A 24,774-nucleotide genomic window follows, 5' to 3' on the forward strand; every position below is an offset into this window, starting at 1 on the left:
TTAATCAAAGGTCAAATACTAAATTTATAGTTTTTCTTCTTTGAAAGCAAAAGTCTAAGAAAAGCTTTCCTTTCATTCCCAGTAATTAATCAAAGGTTAAATTCTAAATTTATACTAAGTATACTTTCTTATTACAATTTGCTAGAATTGAGGATTTATCTCAACCAATTATGGTTTTTTTCACTATTTAAATAGCTATCATCAACTTTCCTTTTATTTTCCTTAATATCTTCTCTCGCTCCCACCATCTCCATCCTTTTTATTGACGTGGTTATTTTTTTAATAATAATAAAATTAAAACATGGATTATTTTTTAATTTTTTTATGTATAAAAACTATACTACACTTCATGCCTCGTATTTTTTCTTATAATCTATATCTACATGCATTGTTTTTTAATTTTTTGATGTGAGATAACTATACATGACTACATTTACATATATTATTTCTTAATTTTTCAACGTGAGATAATTATATATAGCCTACATCCACGTGCTTTGTTTCTTAATTTTTTGATGAAATATAATTATACTACACTTCATTTTTTTTTAGTCTAAATCTATAATTATTATTTCTTAATTTTTCAATGTTAGACAATTATATATAACTTACATCCACATGAATTGTTTATTAAGTTTTTGACATGGGATAAGTATACTACATATTTTTTTATAATCTATATCCATATAGATTGTTTCATATATTTTATGCTTCATATTCCTTTTTTATAGCTTATATATACATATGTTTATTAAGTTTTTTATAGCTTGGTAGTGTAATATACATGTTTTTTTAAAAATATTTTTTAATTAAAAATATTTTAAAATAATTTTTTTATATTTTTTATATTAACACGTTAAAACTTTAAAAAAAGTACTTGCAAATATAAATTTAATATTTTTTTAAATAAAAAATAATTTTAAAAGCATAAACTATATAAACAAATACTCCCTTAATCAAATATATCATGGAAGGATGGGCATTACACCATACAAGAGGGTATACAAGGATCCATGCACCCACCTACGTTAAAAAACATGCAAGTTGATGTTTCCGAGACCATTTCTATCAAGTGGACAACAGTCGTAACGCTATCACTTTCACCTCACAGTAATTTGTTAATTTTCAAGACATTCATCCTTAATCGTGCTCTGAGATTATAATCGACAAAGAACTTAACGTCTCCATCTCAGTGGAGATTGGATGCTCCAAGGCTATTCGTTGAATTATAAGAATAACTTAGATTTGATAGCTCATTGGCTGGTTTTGCTTTTGGATTTGTGAAAAAAGCTCTATCACGTGACCTTTCTTATTCGATTATTATAAAGATATATCTCTAACTATATAGCAACAAATTGATTGATGTTACTGCTGGGATTGCTTTATAAAACATATAGTTGATTTTTTAAAGCTAGATTATACAAGTGAGTTGTGTTCATAATTAGGGTTAAAATTATATTGCATTTTATAATTCAAAATAAATAGTAATATGAAATATTAACTTGTTTTAAAAAATAATTAAAAGTGCATGAGAAATTGTTGCTCTAAAAAAAACATTTTAGATAATAAAAGTTTTGAACTCAAAATAATGTTTTAAGTATAAATTATTGATGCTTGATAACAATATATATATATATATATATATATATATATATATATATATATAATTAATTATAAAGAATTTTCTGATCTCTATCTCTATCAGAGCATCACGCTTTTCCAGTTCTCTACGCGTTGATCTCTATCACAATCAAATCTTTCAGCCTATAGCCTAACATTTAGGGTTAGACTCTGGTGTCTATGGACTTGCACTCGCCCTTCTTCTTTTTTTAATGTGTTCTAGCTATAACATGTATTACCTGCCAAGCTTCTCTGTAAACTTACAGCAAGGTTATGCTGTTTTAATAATGCAGTGTTACTTATTCATAGAGGTTAACCGGTTAAGTTTTGGATATTATATCTAATAACTATAAGTTTGAGTTCTCTCGTGATTATTAGAAACTTACATCATCATTAATTTTAGAGCTCGTGGGATTAGTTGAGGTACGCGCAAACTAATCAGGACACCATGTTAATAAATAATATAAATAAATAAATAATACGGTGTAGCTCAACTGGACAGGTTCTGGGTTTGCCTGAGTTTGCTTTTCAAATATCACCAGTTCGAGTGTTACAAACTTTAGAGCTACTAAAAGCTTATCTAGTTGTTAATTTCAGAGTCTCGGGAGATTAGTCGAGACGTGCATAAACTAACCTGAACATCCATGATTCTAAAAAAAAAAAAAATGTCTTCCCACTAGCATTTAGTTTGATGCAATTAAATTTATAGAGAGTTGATAAAAAAAAATAATCCCACAAAAGGGTCTTTATGTTATGAACCATTTTCCTAGTTTTCTTTTTCTCTACTAATAAAGTCATACACCTAGTGCAATTAACCCTTTTATTTAACAATTTTTTTTTTAAATTTTAGTCATAAAAAAGAAAGCAAAATAAATTTGACGGGGTCAGTAATTTCATGATTAAAGCTAGCTTGTGAGAACCGTTAAAAAAATTGGTTTTGAGACATGATTGACGGGTAATGACAGTTTAAACTTGTGTTGCACGGGTTAAAACTTTGTAAGAAATATTTTATCACCATGAATATATTAATATAAAATATTAATACATTCAAAACTATTTATATATAAATAAAAAATTTATTTTAAAGAATTCCTAGTTAATAAACTCTTACAAATTCAAAAAGTCATGTGTATGTGTTTATGAGCATGCTAAGTTAATTATTTTTATTATACTATCAATTTTACTCTACTTGCAATATATTATTATGCTCATATAAAAATTGAACCAAACAATTTTATTGGAACTTTTTCCCAGCAAGATCATACATTGTTTAATTAGTGCTCTCTATAAGTAGATAGCTAGCTTGGATCCTGGCTTATTTTTGTTTTGTATGCATACTTGTTTTATATTATGACTGTAATTAAGTTTATAAAGAATTTATAATTTTTCATAATTAATTATAAACTAGATATTATATTTTTATGTATTTAATTTCCTGCGACAATTTGGACAAGAGTTACATGATGTTGTTCGAGAAACAAATATGGTTATCGCATTAGAAATTGATGGTATTGTTGATCATCGCCTTAAATAATCTCTTGTTGACATCTACTAATCCTTGATTAACTCGAGATATGAGCAGAATTACTAGACATGTTAAATCTCACTTAAAATCCACTAAAAACAACCATCTAGATGGTGGTCCAGTGGTAAAAGCTTGAGACCAAGAGGTTTGCTCCCTCTGTGGTCTCAGGTTCGAGCCTTGTGGTTGCTCATATGATGGCCACTGGAGGCTTACATAGTCGTTAACTTCAGGACCCATGGGATTAATCGAGATGCGCGCAAGCTGGCCCGAACATCCACGTTAAACTAAAAAAAAAAACCCACTAAAACCAAAGCTAGACATCACGATCCTGTTGATATCTCCATCCAACCCGTATCCCTCTAAAAACCATTAATGAGCTAGTTTGCAAAATTGGATTCTTAGCACAGAAAACTCTTTCTAGTTTGCGGCCAGTCCTAAACTGTAGAGTAAGGCTGTTGCCACCCACTTTTCTTTATTGCTAACAGCTACTAATGTTTTTTCTTCCTACAAGTTAGGGTATTTTAGGCCAATTTTTACAGATCGAAATTCAATTCATCTTTTCGGTGGACCGTCAAGGATAGGGTTTCAAATATTATATTAGAAAGAGAGAGAGAGATTTTAAAAACATATTTTTTTTGATTGAAAATATATTAAAACATATAATATGTATACGAGAGCTCATATCTACCAATAAGTTCTCTATCCGATCATCCTGATGATAAATCCTCAGCTCCCTTCCCCGAGCTAGGAAGAGGTCGGTCCTGGTTTCTTGTCTGGTTCGAACCATCTTGAAACATCATTTCAATTCTAGCACATCTTTTAACCAACTTTGTTCTTAATTGATAGAAGCATGAATTTTTTTTTTAACCAAACTTCTGAAGAGTTCCCTCTAAAATATAGCGTAGATTATTTACAATTTTCTATTTCACAAATAAAATTCTCAACCCAATGTTTTCATTTTCTTGATTGAGTATCTCCTGGATCATTTCCACGTCAACATATTTCCTAAAAATTCATTACTTCACAATAAGTTAACATGACAAAATAATTTTTTTTTTATATTAACCAACCACACAACATATACATGAAAAAATGTTATTATATATCAATCCAACAATTATAACACAAAAAAATAATGTACTAAACATTTAATTCATATATATATATTTACAATAAAAAAAATTAACAATACTAATTACATCTTCATAATATAATATTCATGCTGTCTTATAATAAGTCTAGAATAACCCTAATATTATTATATTACATGAATTAAAACACAAAGTATTCTATTCTTGAAGTTAATGTGAGGAACCTAAAAATAAAACAACAAATAATATAAACGAATCAAGTAAATAAAATAATACCTTTAAAAACATTTAAGAATAGAAGCTACCGTTCCCTAAATACTCAATAAACCTATCAAAAAAGCTTGATAACAAAACTATTATATGCAATTATGTCATAGGTGGTTTGATAACGTAGCGTGATCGTGTTTTTTGAAAATATTATTATTTTTTTATTTTAAGTAATGTTTTGTGTGTTCTTAGATTGTTTTGATATATTGATATTAAAAATTAATTTTAAAAAATAAAAAATATTATTTTGATGCATTTATATTTAAATGAAATATTTTAAAAAGTAATCACTTCACAATATTATATTCTACCTTCCTTTTTTTTTTGGAGCAAGCTACGTCATACATGTAATTTTTTTTTATTTGATTTGAAGGATAGTCTTGATCTAACTATCACATGAATTGATGAAACTGAGTTTTTATCCTAATGAATTTAAGAACACACTCTCAATCAATATTAGGGTACATTTACAAAAATCCCTCTCTACATTGATTCTAAATTTCAACCTAAATAACAAGAAAACAAGCAAATATCCCAACAACAAAATCGATCCATTTGAGGACATGTCGACCTGTTCACATGATATTGTTCATATATATCTTAGAAGTAGATGATCTGTTTTTTTCCTTTTATGGTTGGGGTGGTGGGGGCGGTGGCCGTTCGAATTGGAAAGACCTGGGGAAGGGCATAAAATCAACTGCAGAAACCAATCTTGACATCATCAGTGATCTAATATCTTTCCGAGTGGCATCACCGGTGATGGTCAATTGTACGGACGTGGTTCTAGAAAGCCACCTAAACCGTGCTGGAAACTCTTAATGCCTCGCGTCTACCGTCAATTAATAACCAGGGAACTTGAAGAGGGAGAGTTCTCCTCCGGCTCCTCGGCCACACCCACAAATGTGGACCTTCACACGATGATACTTCTAGAATCATTTATCTTCTTCCTTCTCCCCCTTTCCCATTCATGTTTTCCTTGACGTAATATGGTTTTTTTTTTTTTTTTGTGCATGAAAAATATTTGAAGATGTTCTTGCACGAAAATACCTTTTCAAGTGACTGGTAATTGAAAATCACAATTCTAGAATCTTTTGACTTGCGTGTGAGTATTTTTATAAGGGTGTATTTAGATTAAATTTTTTTTTTAAATCAATATCAATAAATCAAGATTGTAAAACAAAAACACAATTTTTATAATTCAAATCCTAAAAAAAAATAATTTTAAACGCAATACCAAATATTACCTTACATTAAACATAAAAGGATAAAAATTTATTTATTTTTTTAAAATTTTGGGAGGCAATTTTAAATGTCATTTTATATAAAAAAAAACTGTATAAATTATATTTGCTAACTAAAATATAAGTTTCTTTTCATTTAATAATTTTCTGGAATTTGAGTTTGAAAAGATAACAAAAGCAACGAACCAACTTAATTACAATCTAGACTAATACAGCAACATCTACACCCGGAGGCAGGACCAGACTATAACCAAGATAATAATAATGTGCCTAACCTAAAGGAAAAGTACTGTAAAGCCATATATATATATATATATATATATCTTAATTAATAATAATTTATTTTTGATGTTATAATATTAAAACGATTTAAATATATTAAAAAATTTAATTTTAAATAAAAAATATTCTTAGAAACACTTTTAAGATATAAAATCAAAAGGGCTCTATTACTTGCTTATTTTTGACGTTCCAAGAATATCTTATATATTTTTTTTATTATCATGACTTATAAATAATTTTATTAATTAATAAAGTTATTGTTTTTCGACAGACGCCCCATGTCTTTTTTGTAGCAATTTTCTAGATACATTGACAAACAAAAAGGAGGGGGTGGCGCGTGCAAATCGTGGCAAAAAGGAAGAAACTCCAGAGAAGGTGGAGATTGAAGATACTAAAATAGAACCCAACTATCAATTACTTATTTATTATTATTATTTCTTTCACCAGAGTCATCTTCTAACGATTTTCTCTTTCATCGTTTTGTTTTATTTTTTCTTTAAAATTTTAATTATTAATAATAATAAAAAAAGAGTTTGAGCAATTCAAATGGTAGGCCACCACTACGTACCAGTCATGTACTCCTGCATCCATATAAAACATGCTCTTGCTTTATTCGGGGACACCCCACTCCACATTTTCTTCACCTTAAGAGCAAGATCAACCCCAAAGATTTGGGATTTCTCTGGTTCAAGTTCAAAACATAGAAAACGAAATCCGGGTATTGATTGGTTCTAGCTGTTTTTGAAGATTTCTTTTGATTCAACATCCAAAACGAAGCAACGATAATAAGAGGAAACATTATCTGGGTTTTGGTTTGTTTTTGTTGTTGTTTAAGTATACTGATCCATAATCTATGGAGAGTGCTGATATTTATAGAGCTAGTAGTAGTTTAAGAGATAGTTTCAGAGCAGGTTCTTCAGCGTGGAGAAACACTACGGTGGAAGCATTTTCTAGATCTTCAAGAGAAGAAGATGATGAAGAGGCTCTAAAATGGGCTGCAATTGAGAAACTTCCCACTTATGATCGATTAAGAAAAGGTATATTAACTAGTGCATCGAAAGGTGTAGCTAATGAAGTAGATATTGAAAAGCTTGGACTCCAAGAGAGAAAACAGTTGCTTGAGAGGTTGGTCAAAGTTGCAGAAGAGGATAACGAGAAGTTCTTGTGGAAGCTCAAGGACCGTGTTGAAAGGTAAAAAATTCTCCATTGTTTCTCCTTTTTTTTTTTCATGTGTATTTTCTCTGTTTAATTATAGAGAAAATGTCCTCATGGAGTTTAAACATTTAGAGAGAACTGACTTTTAATTTATTAAGAGGGAGAGAAAAATGCTTATATACTCAATCGGCTATTTGTTAATTTCTCATTCATGACATAACTTCAATAGGTTTTTGATCCAGAAAAAAAAAAAAAAAGCTGAAAAGATGGATTTTGTTCTCCCTCTTTTTGATTGGAAAAGTTGTTGAAGTTCTTGATTTTTTGTAATCTTTGGCGTTTCAGGGTTGGCATTGATGTTCCAACAATTGAAGTTCGGTACGATAATCTAAATATCGAAGCAGAAGCATATGTAGGGAGTAGTGCTTTGCCTTCATTTGCTAAGTTCACTTTTAATATAATAGAGGTAACGACTTTAGCAAACATTTAACATCAATTATCGCTACTGAAATATGATACTTTTGCTCATGCTTTTCTTATTAACTAATCACCATTTTATCGATTTTGAAGGGTTTATTGATTTCTCTTAATATCCTTCGAAATAGAAAGAAACCACTCACCATCCTTAAGGATGTTAGCGGAATCGTCAAGCCATCAAGGTAAGATGATCATGGTCTCAAATCTGTTTTCTTTAAAATTCCTTCAATAGTTAGTTGCCAGTTCTTAATTTTTGTGTGATGTACTTGTTATAGATTGACTTTGCTTTTGGGTCCTCCAAGTTCTGGGAAGACCACACTGTTGTTGGCATTGGCTGGGAAACTTGATCCTAATCTGAAGGTGGCGATATATTCTTGTAAATTTGTATAATCCATAAGGATTTAGCTTTTAGTGTCTGTTTTAATTTGAGAAGCTGAATTCTCTCATGCAGTTTTCTGGTCGTGTGACTTATAATGGTCATGAGATGAATGAGTTTGTACCACAAAGAACAGCAGCCTATATCAGTCAACATGATGTCCACATAGGAGAAATGACCGTAAGGGAAACTTTGGCGTTCTCTGCCAGGTGCCAAGGGGCTGGATACTTGCATGGTTAGAATAATGGACTAAATTCTCTTTGCATTTTCCATCAGAATCATAAGTTACTCTGGTGATCTATAACTCGAGAAAATCTTGGCATTTGACAGACATGTTGGCGGAGTTGTCCAGAAGAGAGAAAGAAGCCAACATTAAGCCTGATCCTGATGTTGATGTCTTCATGAAGGTGAGGAAATATATTATTATTCTGTGTACTAATTGATTGAAAAATAACAAGGAAAGAAGGATATACATTTCTATAAAACAACATCATTATTCAGTTCATCAATGTTCTTATTATCTGATATTTAAACCATATTAAAAGGCCCTTCTTTTTACTTCACAAATTCTACGCCAATTTATCAAATCTCTTGATCGATGACTAGAATTGGTGAAATAAGTTACGATTTCTGCTGTTTCTGGTATTGCAGGCAGTAGCATCACAAGGTGATGAGGCCAATGTCATCACCGACTATGTCTTAAAGGTAGTATCAGTACGCAGCACTAGCATCATAAAAATCTTCAGAAACCTTGAAAATGATATCTGTCAAATGTTTTGTGCCTTCTCTTAAAATTACAGATATTAGGATTGGAAATCTGCGCAGACACTATGGTAGGTGATGAAATGATAAGGGGTATCTCTGGAGGACAAAGGAAGCGTGTTACAACTGGTAACAATCTCCATTAGTCCATTCCTAGTATCAGGGACCAGTTAGTTTTCTTCATTCTACTAATCTACAACAATGGATCGTAGGTGAAATGCTGGTTGGACCATCAAGGGCATTGTTTATGGATGAGATTTCTACTGGCTTGGACAGCTCAACAACTTACCAAATTGTGAACTCATTAAGGCATACCGTTCACATTCTCAATTGCACCGCTGTCATCTCACTTCTCCAGCCAGCACCTGAGACTTATGATCTCTTTGATGACATTATTCTCCTTTCAGATGGCCAAATTGTGTACCAGGGGCCTCGTGAACGTGTGCTTGAATTTTTTGAACATATGGGCTTCAAGTGCCCTGAAAGAAAAGGCGTGGCTGACTTTTTGCAAGAAGTAAGCATAAAGAAGGCAGTTGTTTTCAGCACCTTTGTTACAATAGGATCTCCTATTGTCTATAAGAAGAGCCTTATGTGTTATCATAATCTTTGTCAATAATGAATGAATTCATTGCAGGTGACATCAAGGAAAGATCAAGAGCAGTACTGGGCACGAAAAGATCAGCCTTACAGGTTTATCACAGCCAACGAATTTGCTGAGGCTTTTCAATCGTTCACTGTGGGACGGAGGACTGCAGAGGAGCTTTCAATACCGTTTGACAAGTCCAAGAACCATCCAGCTGCTTTGGTAACCAAAACTCATGGAGCTGGAAAGAAAGATCTGCTTAAAGCTAACTTCTCTAGAGAATACTTGCTCATGAAGAGGAACTCATTTGTCTACATCTTCAAGATTTGCCAAGTACTTACCGACAGATCTTGCATTATCTAAATTTCTGTTTTTTCGAATTTTGCATACAGTGTGACACCTTTTCATTTCGTATCAGCTTACAATAATGGCACTCATTTCAATGACACTCTTCTTTCGGACCAAGATGCATCGAGATACAGTCAGGCATGGTGGAATTTATACTGGTGCTCTGTTCTTCACTGCAATCATGATCATGTTTAATGGTATGTCAGAGCTATCCATGACCATCGCAAAGCTTCCTGTGTTTTACAAGCAAAGAGACCTTCGATTCTTTCCTTCATGGGCATATGCATTTCCTCAATGGATCCTGAAAATTCCCGTATCATTTGTTGAAGTTGCTGCATGGGTGTTCCTAACCTATTATGTGATTGGATTTGATCCTAATGTTGAAAGGTAAATAAAAATTCTTATTTTTGTTTTAAACTTGTACGAGAATCCATTCTGATCCAGCTGATATATCAAGGTGATGTTTTTCTCCAGGCTTTTTAAGCAGTACCTCGTGCTTTTGCTAATTAATCAGACGGCATCTGCATTATTTCGATTTATCGCTGCAGCTGGAAGGAACATGATTATTGCTAACACCTTTGGGTCATTTGCGCTACTTACACTTTTTACATTGGGTGGCTTCATCTTGTCACGAGGTATTATGATTAGGCTTTGAAATTGTATTTTGCAATTTAATATGAAAGAATTCTTTTTAACTTTTTGTTTCATGCCACAGAGAAAATAAAGAAATGGTGGATATGGGGTTACTGGAGTTCACCATTGATGTATGGGCAGACGGCAATACTAGTGAATGAGTTCCTTGGAAATAGTTGGAGTCATGTATAGTTTCTTGAACTGGTCATTTGTATATTTGCGCTTTGGGTTCTCAATAGTCAACTGATATCTGAAGTTTTTCAAATCATAGGTTCCTGAAAACTCCACAGAACCACTAGGAATACAAGTTTTGAAGAGTCGTGGGTTCTTCACAGAAGCATATTGGTATTGGATAGGAGCAGGGGCAACAATAGGATTCATATTACTATTAAATCTCTTCTTCGTACTGGCTCTCACTTTCCTCAATGGTAAATGTCATAACTTCTCAAATTCGTAGCTCTTGAAATTTGGAGCTTATTTTAAATTATTGCAAATCGTGGTGGCAGCATTTGATAAGCCTCAGGCTTTTATATCTGAAGAGCCTGAAAGTGATGAATCTGGTCGCAAAACCGAACGAGCTATTCAGTTATCAAACCATGGAAGTAGTCACGGAACAAACACAGGTAAAAGAACTCCATCAATGAAGTGTGTTTTTCCTCCATTTCTTAATCCTATTGGGTACTCATTACCAATATAATTTCAATTTCCAACAGAGGGTGGAGTTGGAATTAGCAGAGCTAGTTCAGAGGTCATTGGTGGGGTCAGCAATAACAGGAAGAAAGGAATGGTCCTTCCATTTGAACCACATTCCATCACATTTGATGACATTATTTACTCCGTTGACATGCCACAGGTATTGAGATTTAGTAAAGTAGGATTATATCTCACTTTGATGTGATACGATTCTGAGAACTTGACAAAACTGATCATAGTGGTATTGAAATTTTCAGGAAATGAAAGTTCAAGGAGTTGTTCAAGATAGATTGGTGCTTTTGAATGGTGTGAATGGAGCTTTCAGGCCAGGTGTCCTTACAGCTTTGATGGGTGTTAGTGGTGCTGGAAAAACAACTTTGATGGATGTGTTAGCTGGTAGGAAAACTGGTGGATATATTGACGGAGAAATCAAAATTTCAGGGTACCCAAAGAAGCAAGAAACTTTTGCTAGAGTTTCTGGATACTGTGAGCAAAATGACATTCACTCTCCACAAGTTACTGTTTATGAATCCTTACTCTACTCAGCTTGGCTTCGTCTACCACCTGAAGTTGACTCTGAAACCAGAAGGGTAGGTGCTCTCTGCCTTAAATATGTTTTAGGCATCTGGGAATCGTTGTGCATGTTGGGGTTCTGTGAAATTTTCTTTATATCGTTCTTGTTTCCTTTTTGGCTTGCTTGTCATCTGATGAAGTTCAATCACTTAATCAGCATTCCCTAGTTGAACAGGCATTTCCATTTTATATTTTATCGTGTGATCAAGATCACTGAACCTGTTCTATATCGCTAAGAAGGGTACTGGTGAAGTTGATAGTTGTAGTGATGGTGCTAGGAAGCTTCAATTCAATTCAATTCAGCCAGACACACCCATTTAACCTATACATTGCCAAAATTGCTTCCAGATGTTCATTGAGGAAGTCATGGATCTTGTGGAGTTGAATCCATTGCGCCATGCATTAATAGGGTTGCCTGGTGTGAATGGTTTGTCCACCGAGCAGCGCAAGCGGCTAACCATTGCAGTTGAGCTAGTTGCAAACCCCTCTATCATATTCATGGATGAGCCAACTTCAGGGCTAGATGCAAGAGCTGCTGCAATTGTGATGAGAACAGTTAGGAACACTGTGGACACAGGAAGAACAGTTGTATGCACCATCCATCAGCCCAGTATTGACATATTTGAAGCTTTTGATGAGGTAAGAAATGTTAGCAAATTATCTCTATCAGAACTTTGCCATGATTTTATCACCATAACAATCTGCATTATTTAAAATGGCATGTAGCTATTCCTGATGAAGCGAGGAGGACAAGAGATATATGTGGGGCCTCTGGGTCGCCATTCTACCCATCTAATAAAATATTTTGAGGTATGTTTGACGTGATTAATTATCAAATAACACAAACAGTTGTATGTTCAGACCTATACTCAGACTAACCATCGACTAAGTCATATACCTTTCTATTTGTGAAGGCAATTGAAGGAGTCAGCAAAATTAAAGATGGTTATAATCCAGCAACTTGGATGCTGGAAATTTCTAGTTCAGCACAAGAAATGGCTTTGGAGGTTGATTTTTCTAACATTTACAAGAATTCAGATCTGTTCAGGTCAGATAAAGTACATGGCTAAGTGGTACAAACTAAAAAATATGCTAAAGCCATGCATTTAAGTTTTGACTTTGGTATAATAAAGCATTTAATTAAGTATTTAGTGACGAATTTTGTCTAAAATTTGTGGATGATGTGTGACATAATTCAGGAGAAACAAAGCACTCATTGTGGAATTAAGCACACCTGCTCCTGGCTCGACAGACCTTTATTTCCCTACAAAGTACTCAACATCATTTCTCACACAATGTATGGCTTGCTTATGGAAGCAACATTGGTCATATTGGAGGAATCCACCATACACTGCCGTGAGATTTATTTTCACAACCTTTATAGCCTTGATGTTTGGGACAATGTTCTGGGACCTTGGCTCCAAAGTGTAAGTCACAACGGGGTTCTTTAAAACAATTTAAAAGTTCAGACTTTGCTGGTTTGCGTCAACGTGCTCATTTAATTTCTCTCACAAACTGTAGGAGTAGTACCCAGGATCTTTCCAATGCAATGGGTTCGATGTATGCAGCTGTTCTTTTCCTTGGTGTCCAAAACGCATCATCCGTGCAGCCAGTGGTGGCTGTTGAAAGAACCGTCTTCTACAGAGAAAGAGCTGCTGGAATGTATTCAGCTTTGCCATATGCCTTTGCACAGGTAACAATTCATCAGGCTTTAAGAGACTTCACTTGTCAAGTAGGAATGTAATGCATGTTTTCCTCACCAAACTTTTATCATTTGTTGCAGGTCCTGATCGAGCTTCCGTATATTTTTGCTCAAGCTGCAGTCTATGGCATTATAGTTTATGCGATGATTGGATTTGATTGGACTGTTGCGAAGTTCTTCTGGTACCTGTTCTTTATGTACTTCACATTATTATACTTCACCTACTACGGAATGATGGCTGTTGCAGTGACTCCAAACCACCACATTGCTTCCATAGTTTCCTCTGCATTTTATGGAATATGGAACCTATTCTCAGGGTTTATAGTTCCTCGGCCCGTAAGTGTTTCACTATCTTATCATTTCAAATTCCAAATTTCCATAGTGTTGGGTTACCTTGTGGAATAATTTTGTGATTCATTTATGTGCTTTGGTCTATAACAGAGCATACCTATATGGTGGAGATGGTACTCCTGGGCTTGTCCAGTAGCATGGACCTTGTATGGATTGGTTGTATCACAGTTTGGAGATATACAGAAAAAACTTACCGAAACTCAAACAGTGAAAGAATATGTGAAGGATTATTTTGGTTTCCACCATGATTTTCTTGGAGTAGTCGCAGCGGCAATTGTTGGGTGGACTGTCCTCTTTGCTTTCATATTTGCCTTTGCTATCAAGGCTTTCAACTTCCAGAGGCGATAGAAATTTTATTTACACACACACACACATATATATATGCTTTTACTTTATTTTTAATTCGTTTACGTTCTGTATAGGCTATGTAGGTTTTATTGTCAATTTCGCAAAGCGCTTAAAGCTATATTAATACGAGTACAAGAATTTCTTGGTCTTGCTTTAAAGCTTGCCTAAAGCAATGAATGCCCCCCTTCTTCTGCTTTTGAATCTGCCGAACAGTTTATGCTTATTTTCCATTTGATAATAAAAGAGAAACCTAAAGGAATGGACTGTCCTCAGGTCATCCGTCCAAGATCGGAAAAATTGTGAGAGTACGTACATTGCTTCCATAAAGACCAAATACCAACAGCCTAATAAATCACAATCGTTCAGGAGAACAATATTTAGAGAAGATCGACACACAAATCGCAGTTTTCATCTAGTTGGGTACCTTAATTCCTCTTCGACAGATTAAGTTTAGCAGGGAGAGAATTCTTACGGGTTCTCCAAACAAAGTTCTCAGCGTGCGGAGGAACCTAGAGGTGCCACATTTGCCTCTACCGTGACCTTGTTTTGCTGAGAAATTGCCTCAGAAATACCAACCCGATCAAACCGCACAACCATGTTGACTAATTGCTTGTGCGAGGACAAACGACTCTGTCTCGATTGGCAAATGGTGGCTATAGTGGTCTTACATTGGAGATAGAATTGATGAACCTTGGAGTACAGCTGCACAAGTGGGTTAGATGAGAGTGTACTTGTCTTTTGTCTGAGTTGAAATAAATAAATAAGAAAAAGGAATATTAATAATTAATAGGATTAATTAGGATTTTTCCTATGGTCAATAACAAGAGTATCACAATTTTCATGATCGATAATGAAGGAATATTTCGCATTTCAATCATTCAATTTGGGAAGAAGGGCTACAGAGGAGCTTTCAATCCCATTTGACAAAAAGTATGGAGCTGGAAAGATGGATCTGCTTAAAGCTAACTTCTCAAGAGAATACTTGCTCATGAAGAGGAACTCATTTGTCTACATCTTCAGGATATCCCAAGTAATTATCGACAGTCATTACAGGATCGAAGGTTTTTGTTTTTTTTTTTTTGCATGACACTTTTTACTGATCTTCTATCAGCTGACAATAGTGGCATTGATTTCCATGCCACTCTTCTTTCGGACCAAGATGCACTGAGACATGGAATAATTTATACTGGTGCTTTGTTCTTCACTGCGACCACGATCATGTTTGATGGTATAGCAGAGCTACCTACGACCAAAACAAAGCTTCCTGTGTTTTCCAGGCAAAGGGAACTGTTCTTTCCTGCATTGACATATTCAATTCCTCCATGTATGCTGAAAATTCCCATCAAAATTGATTGCTGCATGGTTGTTCCTAACCTACTATGAAATTGGTATGATCCGAACTTGAAAAGGTAAACAAGGATTCTTATTTTATTGTATACTGCCATACTGGTGCCTTCTTCTTCCCTGTGACCACGATCACGTTTAATGGTATGGAAGAGCTATCTACGACCATCGCAAAGTGATGCTGGCGTAATATAATAGGACAATAATAAAACAGATAATATAGAAGTTTTAATGAGAAAAAAAATGATAGCTATCCACTCTAAATTTATAATTTTATTCTTTAAAAAATAAAAAATAAGTAAATGATGACCATCTCATCAAGAAATTTATAAAAACTTTAAATAAGTTAAAAAACCCTATTTCTACTAAGAAACATCTTAAAGTCAAAAAGCATAAAGAAAATCAAAACAAATCTAAAAATAATAACAAAATTGACTCAAATAATAATTTCTAGGCTTAAATCCAAAAGATCCAACGCTCGGATAAAGGATGAAAGAGCTTTTTATTAGAAAGATACTTGTAAAATAATCTAGAAAAATTTAAGTCTGATTCAACAGTTAGATATGTTATTATCATAATTTTAATTATTTAGTTAAATCACTAAATAAGTAATTATACACAAATAATGAAGATAAGGATTTTATGATCCCCACAACATGATGACATATAAAAAAACAACTAAAATGAAAAAAAAATTCTTTATAGCTATATTTTTTTTTATTCACCATTACAGCATAATAATGATTTTAACCTTTGAAAAAAAATCACAAGCCTTGATTTTAAGGGTATTTTAATATTGTTTTACACAACTAATTAGTTATTTAATGATTATATATATATATATATATATATATATATATATATATATATCTTTTCCATAATTTTAAAATAGTTAAATAATTCAATTACCTTTATTTTTTAAAAAAATTATATGAGTTGACAAAAAGTATTTTGGCCTTTTCATTTTCTTAAATACAATAAAAAGTCAACTTTGCTATGACAATCAATGAAAAATAAATCTTATACAACTTTTTTATCTTTAATTTGGTTTCTTTTTCTTGAAATATTATTTTTTTATTTAATAAAGTTGTTGACAGGTGCTTTCCACGTGCTAGCACCTGGGATATGCCACCTCTTAGTGACCAAACAATCCATTTTGCCGTGTTGTTGGATGTGCTGCCACGTTCTCTTCCACTAGGTGACACATTTTGTCATTAGTTTGGCGGTTTATTGTTGATTGCCTTTTCTATTTTTTTTCTTTTCTCTCCCCTCCCTAAAAAATGCAGGTTTGTTCTTTTTTTTTCTATTTCAATTTCAATCTTTATTTTTTTGATTTTTGATTCTTTTGACTTCTTTATAAAAATTTTATTTATTTTCAATTTAGTCATTTAATCCCAATTTGGCATATTTTATTTTTTCCACTTCGTTCCTTATAGTTTTGATTTATGATTTTCTTTCTTGACCCTTTTGTGAAAGGTTTTTTTTTTAAAGTTTAATCCTCAATTCTAATTTGTCATATATAATATTTCACAATTTAGTCCTTTTTTCTTTTAATTTTGAATTTTTCCTTGGATCTTTTGTTAATGTTATAGTAGTTTTTAATTTTATTCTTCAATCTAAATTTGTTGTATTTTGTTATTTCTAATTTGGTCCTTATATATATATTTTTTGTCTCTTTATAATTTTTATTTTCAATTTAACCCTTTAATCAAAGAATTGTGCTCGTAACAATTCACCAATCATTTCTAACATCAAAAAGCATATAATTCCTTTTAATCATTGCTAGAATTATTTATGGGAGATGCTGGTTGGACCTGAGAGGGCATTGTTTATGGATGAGATTTCTACTTGTTTGGACAGCTGAACAACCTTCCAAACTGTGAACTCACTAAGGCAATACGTTCACATTTTTTATGGAACTGCCGTCATCTCTCTCCTTCAGCCAACACCAGAGACTTATGACTTATTTGATGACATTAATCTCCTGTCAGATAGCAAAATTGTATACCAGGGTCCTCTTGAAAATGTGATTGAATTTTTTGAACAGATGGGTTTCAAGTGTCCTGAAAAAAACGGAGTGGCTGACTTATTGCTAGAAGTAAGCATAAACTTGGTACTTTTGTTTAGCACAATTATTACAATAGGATTTCTGATAAGAAACGCCATTAGTATGGGTGTAAAGATCAGCCTTGGGAATAATGAATGAACACATTGCAGGTGACATCTAAGAAAGATCAAGAGCAGTATTGGGCACGTAAAGATCAGCCTTTACATATTTGTCACTGTCAGCGAATTTACTGAGGAATTTCGATCATTCATTGTGGGACGAAGGATTGCAGATGAGCTTTCCATCCCATTTGACAAAACTAGGAATCATCCAGCTGCTTTGGCAACCAAACAGTATGGGGTTGGAATGTTAGATCTGATTAAAGCTAACTTGTCAAGAGAATAGTTGATCATGAAGAGGAACTCATTTATCTACATCTTCAAGCTTTGCCAAGTAATTATTTACAGTTCTTGCATTACCATGATTTCTTTTTCTTCCAAATTTCACGTAGAGTATAACATTACTTTTGCACTTGTGTATCTAATATAATGCACCGGATCCATAAGAATTTTTATTTTATTTTATTTTGGATTCGATGAAACCTATTTCCTAGAAAGTACACTTTGTAGATTCAAATGAGCGATTAAAACCCCGGATCCCATAACGTGCTTGGGTTAGAACAATATTAAGATGAGCGACCTCCTGTAAATTACTGTGCACCCCAACCCACACGCAAGTATGTGATTGCTGGTAGGATCTCGAGTTGGCGGGTTTTTCCCTGTGATTTGGCTCTTGGGAATGATTGCTCTTCAGTGGGTGGCGTCTAGGAGTGTGTCACCGAGATGCACCAAAATTCACTCATCGATGGAGGATTTTATAGTGGTGCTTTATTCTTCAATGCCAATCATGCTTAATGGTATGTCTGAGATATCTCAGACCATTGCAAAGCTGCCGGTGTTTTATAAGCAAAGGGACATCCGATTCTATCCTTCATGGGCATATTCTCTTCCTCCATTCGTCCTGAAAATCCCTCTCTCATTCGTTGAAGTTTTTGGATTTGTGTTCCTAACCTATTATGTAATTGGATTTGATCCAAACGTTGGAAGGTAAACAAGAATATTGAATTACTTTATTGGAAACTTGCGAAAGGGATTTTTTGTGATCTAACTGGTATAACAAGCCAATCTACTTCCTGCAGGCTCTTTAAGAAATACCTTCTGCTTATACTAATTAACCAGATGGAATCTGCACTACTTCGATTTACTGCCGCAGCTGGAAGAAACATAATTATTGCCAACACCTTGGGGACATTTGCACTTTTTGCACGTTTTGCGTTGGGTGGATTCATCACTTCCAGAGGTATGAAGAGTATATTATTGTAATTCTAGTGATTCACATTTTGCAATCAAGCTTCAAAGGAACAATGTTTTTATTTTACAGCCACAAATGAGATTAAGAAATGGTGGATATGGGCATATTGGATCTCGCCATTGATGTATGAACAAAATGCCGTAGTAGTCAACGAGTTCCTTGGAGATAGTTGGAGTCATGTAAAAATTCTTGAACAAGTCAGTTCTAAATTTAACCATTTCTAAAGTTACTCTTCAAATCACAGATTCCTGAAACCTCAAACTCCAAAGAATCACCAGGAATGCAATAAGTTCTTTACAAAAAGTAAAGTTACTTTTCAAATCACAGATTCCTGAAACCTCAAACTCCAAAGAATCACCAGGAATGCAATAAGTTCTTTACAAAAAAGCATATTGGTATTGGATAGGAATCGGGGTAATCACCATATACGTGTTTCTATTCAATGGCGGCTACACACCAGCTCTCAATTTCATGCTTTTGAAAGTGACCAGAGCTTATGTTAATGTGTTGCAAATCATTCCGGACAGCAATCGAGAAGCCTCAAGCTGTTAATATCTGAATAATCCAAAAGTGAGAGATCTGGCGGGAAAACAAGAGCCATTCAGTTTTCGAATCGTGGAAGTAGCTGCATAACAAAAACAGGTTAACAATTCAGTTGAAAGTGTGTTAATCTTTTTAATTCCTTTTCTTTTTCTTTTTCAATGATTATGTATGAGGTTTTAATTACCTATAATATGAATTTACAAGCAGAGAGTGGAGTTGGAAAGGTTAGAAGAAGTGGTTCATAGTCCTTAATTTGGCGAGGCCAGTGGCAGCATGAAGAAAGGAATACTGATGATGCAAGGAGGACTATATATATATATATATAGTCCTTAATTTGGCGAGGCCAGTGGCAGCATGAAGAAAGGTATTGTAGCTATTTCTGATGATGCAAGGAGGACTATATATATATATATATATATATAGGGCTATTGGGTTGTCATTTTATTTATTTAATCTCGAGGAGTGTAGTTTAACTGGTCAGGTTCTGAGTTTGTTTTTTAGAGGTCATCAGTTATAGGGTAATTGGGTCGCCATTCTATTTATTTAATCGCGAGGAGTGTAGTTTAACTGGTCAGGCTCTAAATTTACTCTCTAGAAGTCACTAGTTATATATATAGCTATTCTATTTATTTAATCCCGATGAGTGTAGCTTCACTAGTCATGCTCTGAGTTTGCTCTTTAGATATCACCAGTTCGAGTTCCATAAACCTCAAAGCTACTGGAGACTTACATGATCGTTAACTCCAGAGTTTTGGAGGATTAGTCGAGATGCGCGTAACTGGTCCAAACACTCACGATTACCAAAACAAAAAATACTTGGAGGTATGCTTGATGTGATCAATAATCTGCGAACACAAACAGCTTACGTTATCCTCAATCTTTGTTTACACTAACCAGTGACTAATTAATAGAGATAACAATAATATTTTGGTTAGCAAACATGTAATTATCAAAATAACATGATTTTTAACCCAATTACTTATTATATTATCAATATTAGGTAATTGAAAATTACAACTCCAATACTTTTTAGCGTGGTAATGTGATGTAATTTTTTTTAAAAAATGTATTTGAATTAAAAAAAATATCAAATTAATATGTTTTTTTTATCAAGTTTATGTTTTTAACATAAACATATCAATATTAATAAAAAAAATACCTACAAATATTAAATTGATACTTTTATAATTCAAAATTCTGAAAACTTAACAAGTATAGCGTAAATTCATTAAACCTAAAATAATAACAAAAGAATTGAACCGACTTAATTACAATCTAAAATAATACCACAATTAGCAAAAGTTGACTAATTAATTTAATTTGCAAAACCTTTTATTCTTACACCAACAGTTTGTGGAATTTATCAAATATTTAAAATTCAAATTTCTCTATAATTTCTTATAATTCAACATAGACAATCAGAATCCTCTATTGAGTTCCAAAAAAAAACTATTAAAAAATAAAAACAATTAAGGAAGTAGTCCTCTATTTATTTATGCATTTTCTAGCTGGTTTTTAAGGAAAAAAAAAATTCAAAGAGCCCATCTAAATTGTAGAATATTATATGGTCGGAGCTCAATAGTCAATTGGCTCTTCTCCATGCTATTACTGCTTACCTACTTTACATCATGTTTCACGAACATATTTATGAATATATTTGTTTTTGTATTTAAGATCGTGGGTGAGGTTGTGTACAATTCAATTATATATAAAATTAAATAATAAAAGCTTTTTATTTTTTTTTTATTTTTTTTAGTGTTTTCGGTGAACTCCATGCATTTATCAAAGAAAGTGAAGGGTTAGATATGCTTGCGGCTAGATTAAGAAGTGTTTGAAATCGTATGTTTTTAAAACTTTTTAATATTATTTTTGTTAAGATTTAATTTGTTTTATGTTTTATTATTATTTTAATGTGTTAATATTAAAAATAAATTTTTAAAAATAAAAAAATTATTTAAATGCATTTACAAGTGAAAAGTATTTTAAAAAACAATCGCTATCACAGTACCAAACAAATACTAAATAAAAATATCATTTTTACTATCATATTAAGGCTTATATTTCTAAATCAAGTTTTCAACTACATTGCATTAGCCATTTTCGAAGTTTATTCTCTTTTTGCGAACACCAAAATCTTATTGTTATTATTAAATTCATAATAATTTGTGATTTGGTTTAAGTAATTATAGATTTGAGGGAATGTATTAAATGATGTAATCAACTATTATATTTAGATTCACTTGTTAATTATATGGATTTATTTTATATTTTTTCTTATATAAACTTTACAAAATACTGCCTGTATTCATTTCTTTAATTTATAAAGTTCTTATTTTTCTACGTATACACCTCATCGTGTTTCTTCGTCCCTTTTTTTTTTATTAAAAAAAAGCAGGCATCACGGTACGTAGTTTATTGGTCTATGCAAAACGGTGTAAACATGAGACGATACCATTGTCTGGTCTCTGTATTGAGATCAAAGCAAGGAAACATTTCAGGTCAACGAGACTTTTTTTTGGTTCCACATAATACGAAAATATTATGTATTAAAATACATAATATTTATCTATTCATTTATCACTTTCTTTTTCTGGTCAAACAATACGAAAAAAAAAAAACTACCAAAGTATTTATCTATTCATTTCCCACTGAAGTATCTTCTAACGACTCTCTTTCATCCTTTTGTTTTGTTTTTTCTCTAAATTCTCATTTTTAATTATGTTCAATGGAAATTTGAACAAGGTCATCAGTTCAAATCATAAAAATTTGGTTTATTTTAATTTTTTTAAATAGGTTATAGTAGGGTGTTATTATTATTATTATTATTATTATTAACTTTAAAGGGTTGTTCTAGCAGATATCAGATGAGGCTTGAGAGTTTGCTCCATTCAGGTATCAAGTTTGAATTCTCCCGCAACAAAAAAACTATTGGGGCCACGGGCTGCAGGGTGCTTTGCACCCTGTGTAAAGGCCGGTTCCGTCCCGTAGAAACTTAAATGTTTGTTTTTGAGGTTGTTTTTGTGGTTGTGATTTTAAAAAATAAGTTTTAAAAAAGTATAGTTAGTTGTGGTTAGTTTGATTTAAATACGTGTTTGATAAAAATTATAGTTAAAATTTATGTGTAGCAAAAAACAAGTATAAAATGTTTGGTGGAATTGTGGTTGCGGTTGCTTTTCAAAGTGTTTTTTACTTGGAAATGCATCAAAATAATTTTTAATATATATATATATATTAAAAATTATTTTTGATTTCAGCGCATCAAAATGATCTAAAAACATAAAAAATATATCAATTTGAAGCAAAGAAAAAAAATAAAAAAGTTTTAAATTTTTTCAAAAGCGCTTTTGAAACGCAAAAGCAAACAGAATTTTATGAAACTCATTTAAAAAAGCATGTTAAAACTGTTTCACAAAAACTGTGTTTCAAACTCAATTTTTTAGTGGGTCCCGCAGTACAAACGCAGTTTGGTTTGTTAGCAAACACCTTGTTGCGTTTGTTTCAACGCAAATGCAAAAGCTGGTGAAAAACAAACACAACCTGTCTGGTCCGTGAAAGCTAACCTAGAATACCCTGTATCATTATTATTATTATTATTATTATTATTGGGGTTGTATTAATTAAATTATTCTGTAATTTTATAAAATCTCAAATTAATTATCCAAAAAGTTTATTGCGACAACAAACACTTTGTGTGAGGATTTATTTTAGATTCTTAGTTGTTTTTTTTAGTAGATGAAGGTTTTCTTATCCTATTTAAAGATCTTATAAGAAGGTAGTCATCATATATATTATTTTTTAAAAAATAAAATTGTGAATTTATGATTGACCTCGAGAACTATCTTCTATCATTAAATATTTTATGTTTTTTCTTGTAATTTTTATTTTTTTCCTTTTTTTCTTTATATTTTTTTTGAGAAAATATTATACAAAAACTAAAAAAAATGATATTTCACTATAATAATTGCAACATTATTCTATTTTTCTACTACATTAAAAATTAATTTTAAATTTTAAATATTTTTATTAATACATATAATATTTATTTTATTTTTTTATATGTAAACATCATATTTGATTTATAGTTATATTTTTTATCCGATGTTAAAAATTATTAATTAAAAAAAAAATTATTCAACATGTAGCGAGCAAGTTGAATAAACATGTTTACATTCATTTTTTATATTTATTAACATAAATAATTTTTAATTTATCTACTTAAATATATGTATAGACTTTCTAATTTATCTTGACAATGGTTGAAATCATATTCAGATAATTTTTTTATGAGCAAGTAGTCTGGACGTAAGTTTTAAAATTATCCTTAGAAAAAAAAAAAACACATTAAAAAAGCATCATCATGAATGATGTCACACAACCCAATCAGTTGATGCTGCCAATGGAAAATTATATCGCTGTGGTTCTAGAAACCCAAAAAACTGTGGAAACGAGCAACTCCAACGCACGCAGGTGTAAAATGGAGAGTAAAAAATAAAATAAAAAGTAATATTTTCACTTTTCTTCATTTGTTTTTCATGTTATAAAAAAAATTAAATAAAATGTTAAAATATCTTTTTTTTCTATAAATATTATTCTTATACATCTCTTAAAAAACCAAAATTAATAAAATGAAGCCAATAAAAAAATAAACCAATTAAATATAGCCATGTGAAAAATAATAATATCAAAATCATTAAAAAAATAAAATACTTATTTATTGCACTTTAATACAATTGATTTTTTAAATAATTTTTTTCATTAGAATATATATAATAAAAAAACTATATTTATATTATTTAAAATATTATTTTATCAACTTACTTTTTATAAAATACATCTTCCAATAAAGATGCTATAATAGACATAACTTCTTCATGTCAACGTGAATTACCTATGCCCTATGCTGGTAGAAAAACAGAAAGGTAAAACGTCATTTCACTTCATGATTCACGAGTTTTGACTGGCCGACAATTCGTGACAATTCTATTCAACTTCCATATATCGACGGGGCCCTAATTTGACATGGTGTCTTTTTATATACATTAACTAATACTCAGATTTAAGTATAACTTACCATTATTATTACTTGATGTACGGGCAGAACGCAATAGTAGTGAATGAGTTCCTTGGAAATAGTTGGAGTCATGTATGGTTTCTTTAACTAACCCTTTGTATATTTGTGCCTTCGGCATTCAATATCAACTGATATATGAAGTTATTGACGCGGGTCTTGTTCTTTTTCTATATACAATATTTTTGGTGTCAGCAATTTGCAGAGCTTAAATGCTTGTGGATCTGACAAGATATTAGACCCAACATCCCTAAATTTAACTATATCATATGTTTACCTACGTGCTTAGCCCAAACGCTTGTGGGTCTGGCAAGATACTAGATCCAACATCCTTTGGGCTCAGCTATGTGCTGAGCTCAAACACTTGTAGTTCTGGC

At 32.1% G+C, this 24,774-nt stretch overlaps 1 protein-coding gene and 2 pseudogenes across 1 annotated transcript; all 3 read left to right on the forward strand.

Annotated features, from left to right (window-relative positions):
• The first annotated feature begins 6,637 nt into the window (after positions 1-6,637).
• LOC18094527 (pleiotropic drug resistance protein 1) lies at positions 6,638-14,182 on the forward strand. The gene is made up of 24 exons (XM_024605157.2): positions 6,638-7,217; positions 7,524-7,644; positions 7,749-7,837; positions 7,931-8,015; positions 8,107-8,266; positions 8,362-8,438; positions 8,683-8,736; positions 8,832-8,922; positions 9,006-9,307; positions 9,428-9,709; positions 9,795-10,111; positions 10,199-10,359; positions 10,440-10,543; positions 10,629-10,785; positions 10,864-10,980; positions 11,071-11,210; positions 11,308-11,640; positions 11,972-12,262; positions 12,350-12,433; positions 12,538-12,671; positions 12,823-13,050; positions 13,145-13,316; positions 13,407-13,661; positions 13,767-14,182. The coding sequence occupies exons 1-24, from the start codon at positions 6,880-6,882 to the stop codon at positions 14,022-14,024; spliced, it is 4,350 nt and encodes a 1,449-aa protein (XP_024460925.1). The 5' UTR covers positions 6,638-6,879; the 3' UTR covers positions 14,025-14,182.
• Positions 14,183-14,874: 692 nt separating this feature from the next.
• On the forward strand, positions 14,875-15,437 carry LOC112325059 (ABC transporter G family member 40-like; annotated as a pseudogene).
• Positions 15,438-17,415: 1,978 nt separating this feature from the next.
• On the forward strand, positions 17,416-19,075 carry LOC18094526 (ABC transporter G family member 40-like; annotated as a pseudogene).
• The last annotated feature ends 5,699 nt before the right edge of the window (positions 19,076-24,774 follow it).

This window comes from Populus trichocarpa, chromosome 1 (assembly GCF_000002775.5).
Source record: "Populus trichocarpa isolate Nisqually-1 chromosome 1, P.trichocarpa_v4.1, whole genome shotgun sequence".
Classification (NCBI taxonomy): Eukaryota; Viridiplantae; Streptophyta; class Magnoliopsida; order Malpighiales; family Salicaceae; genus Populus; species Populus trichocarpa.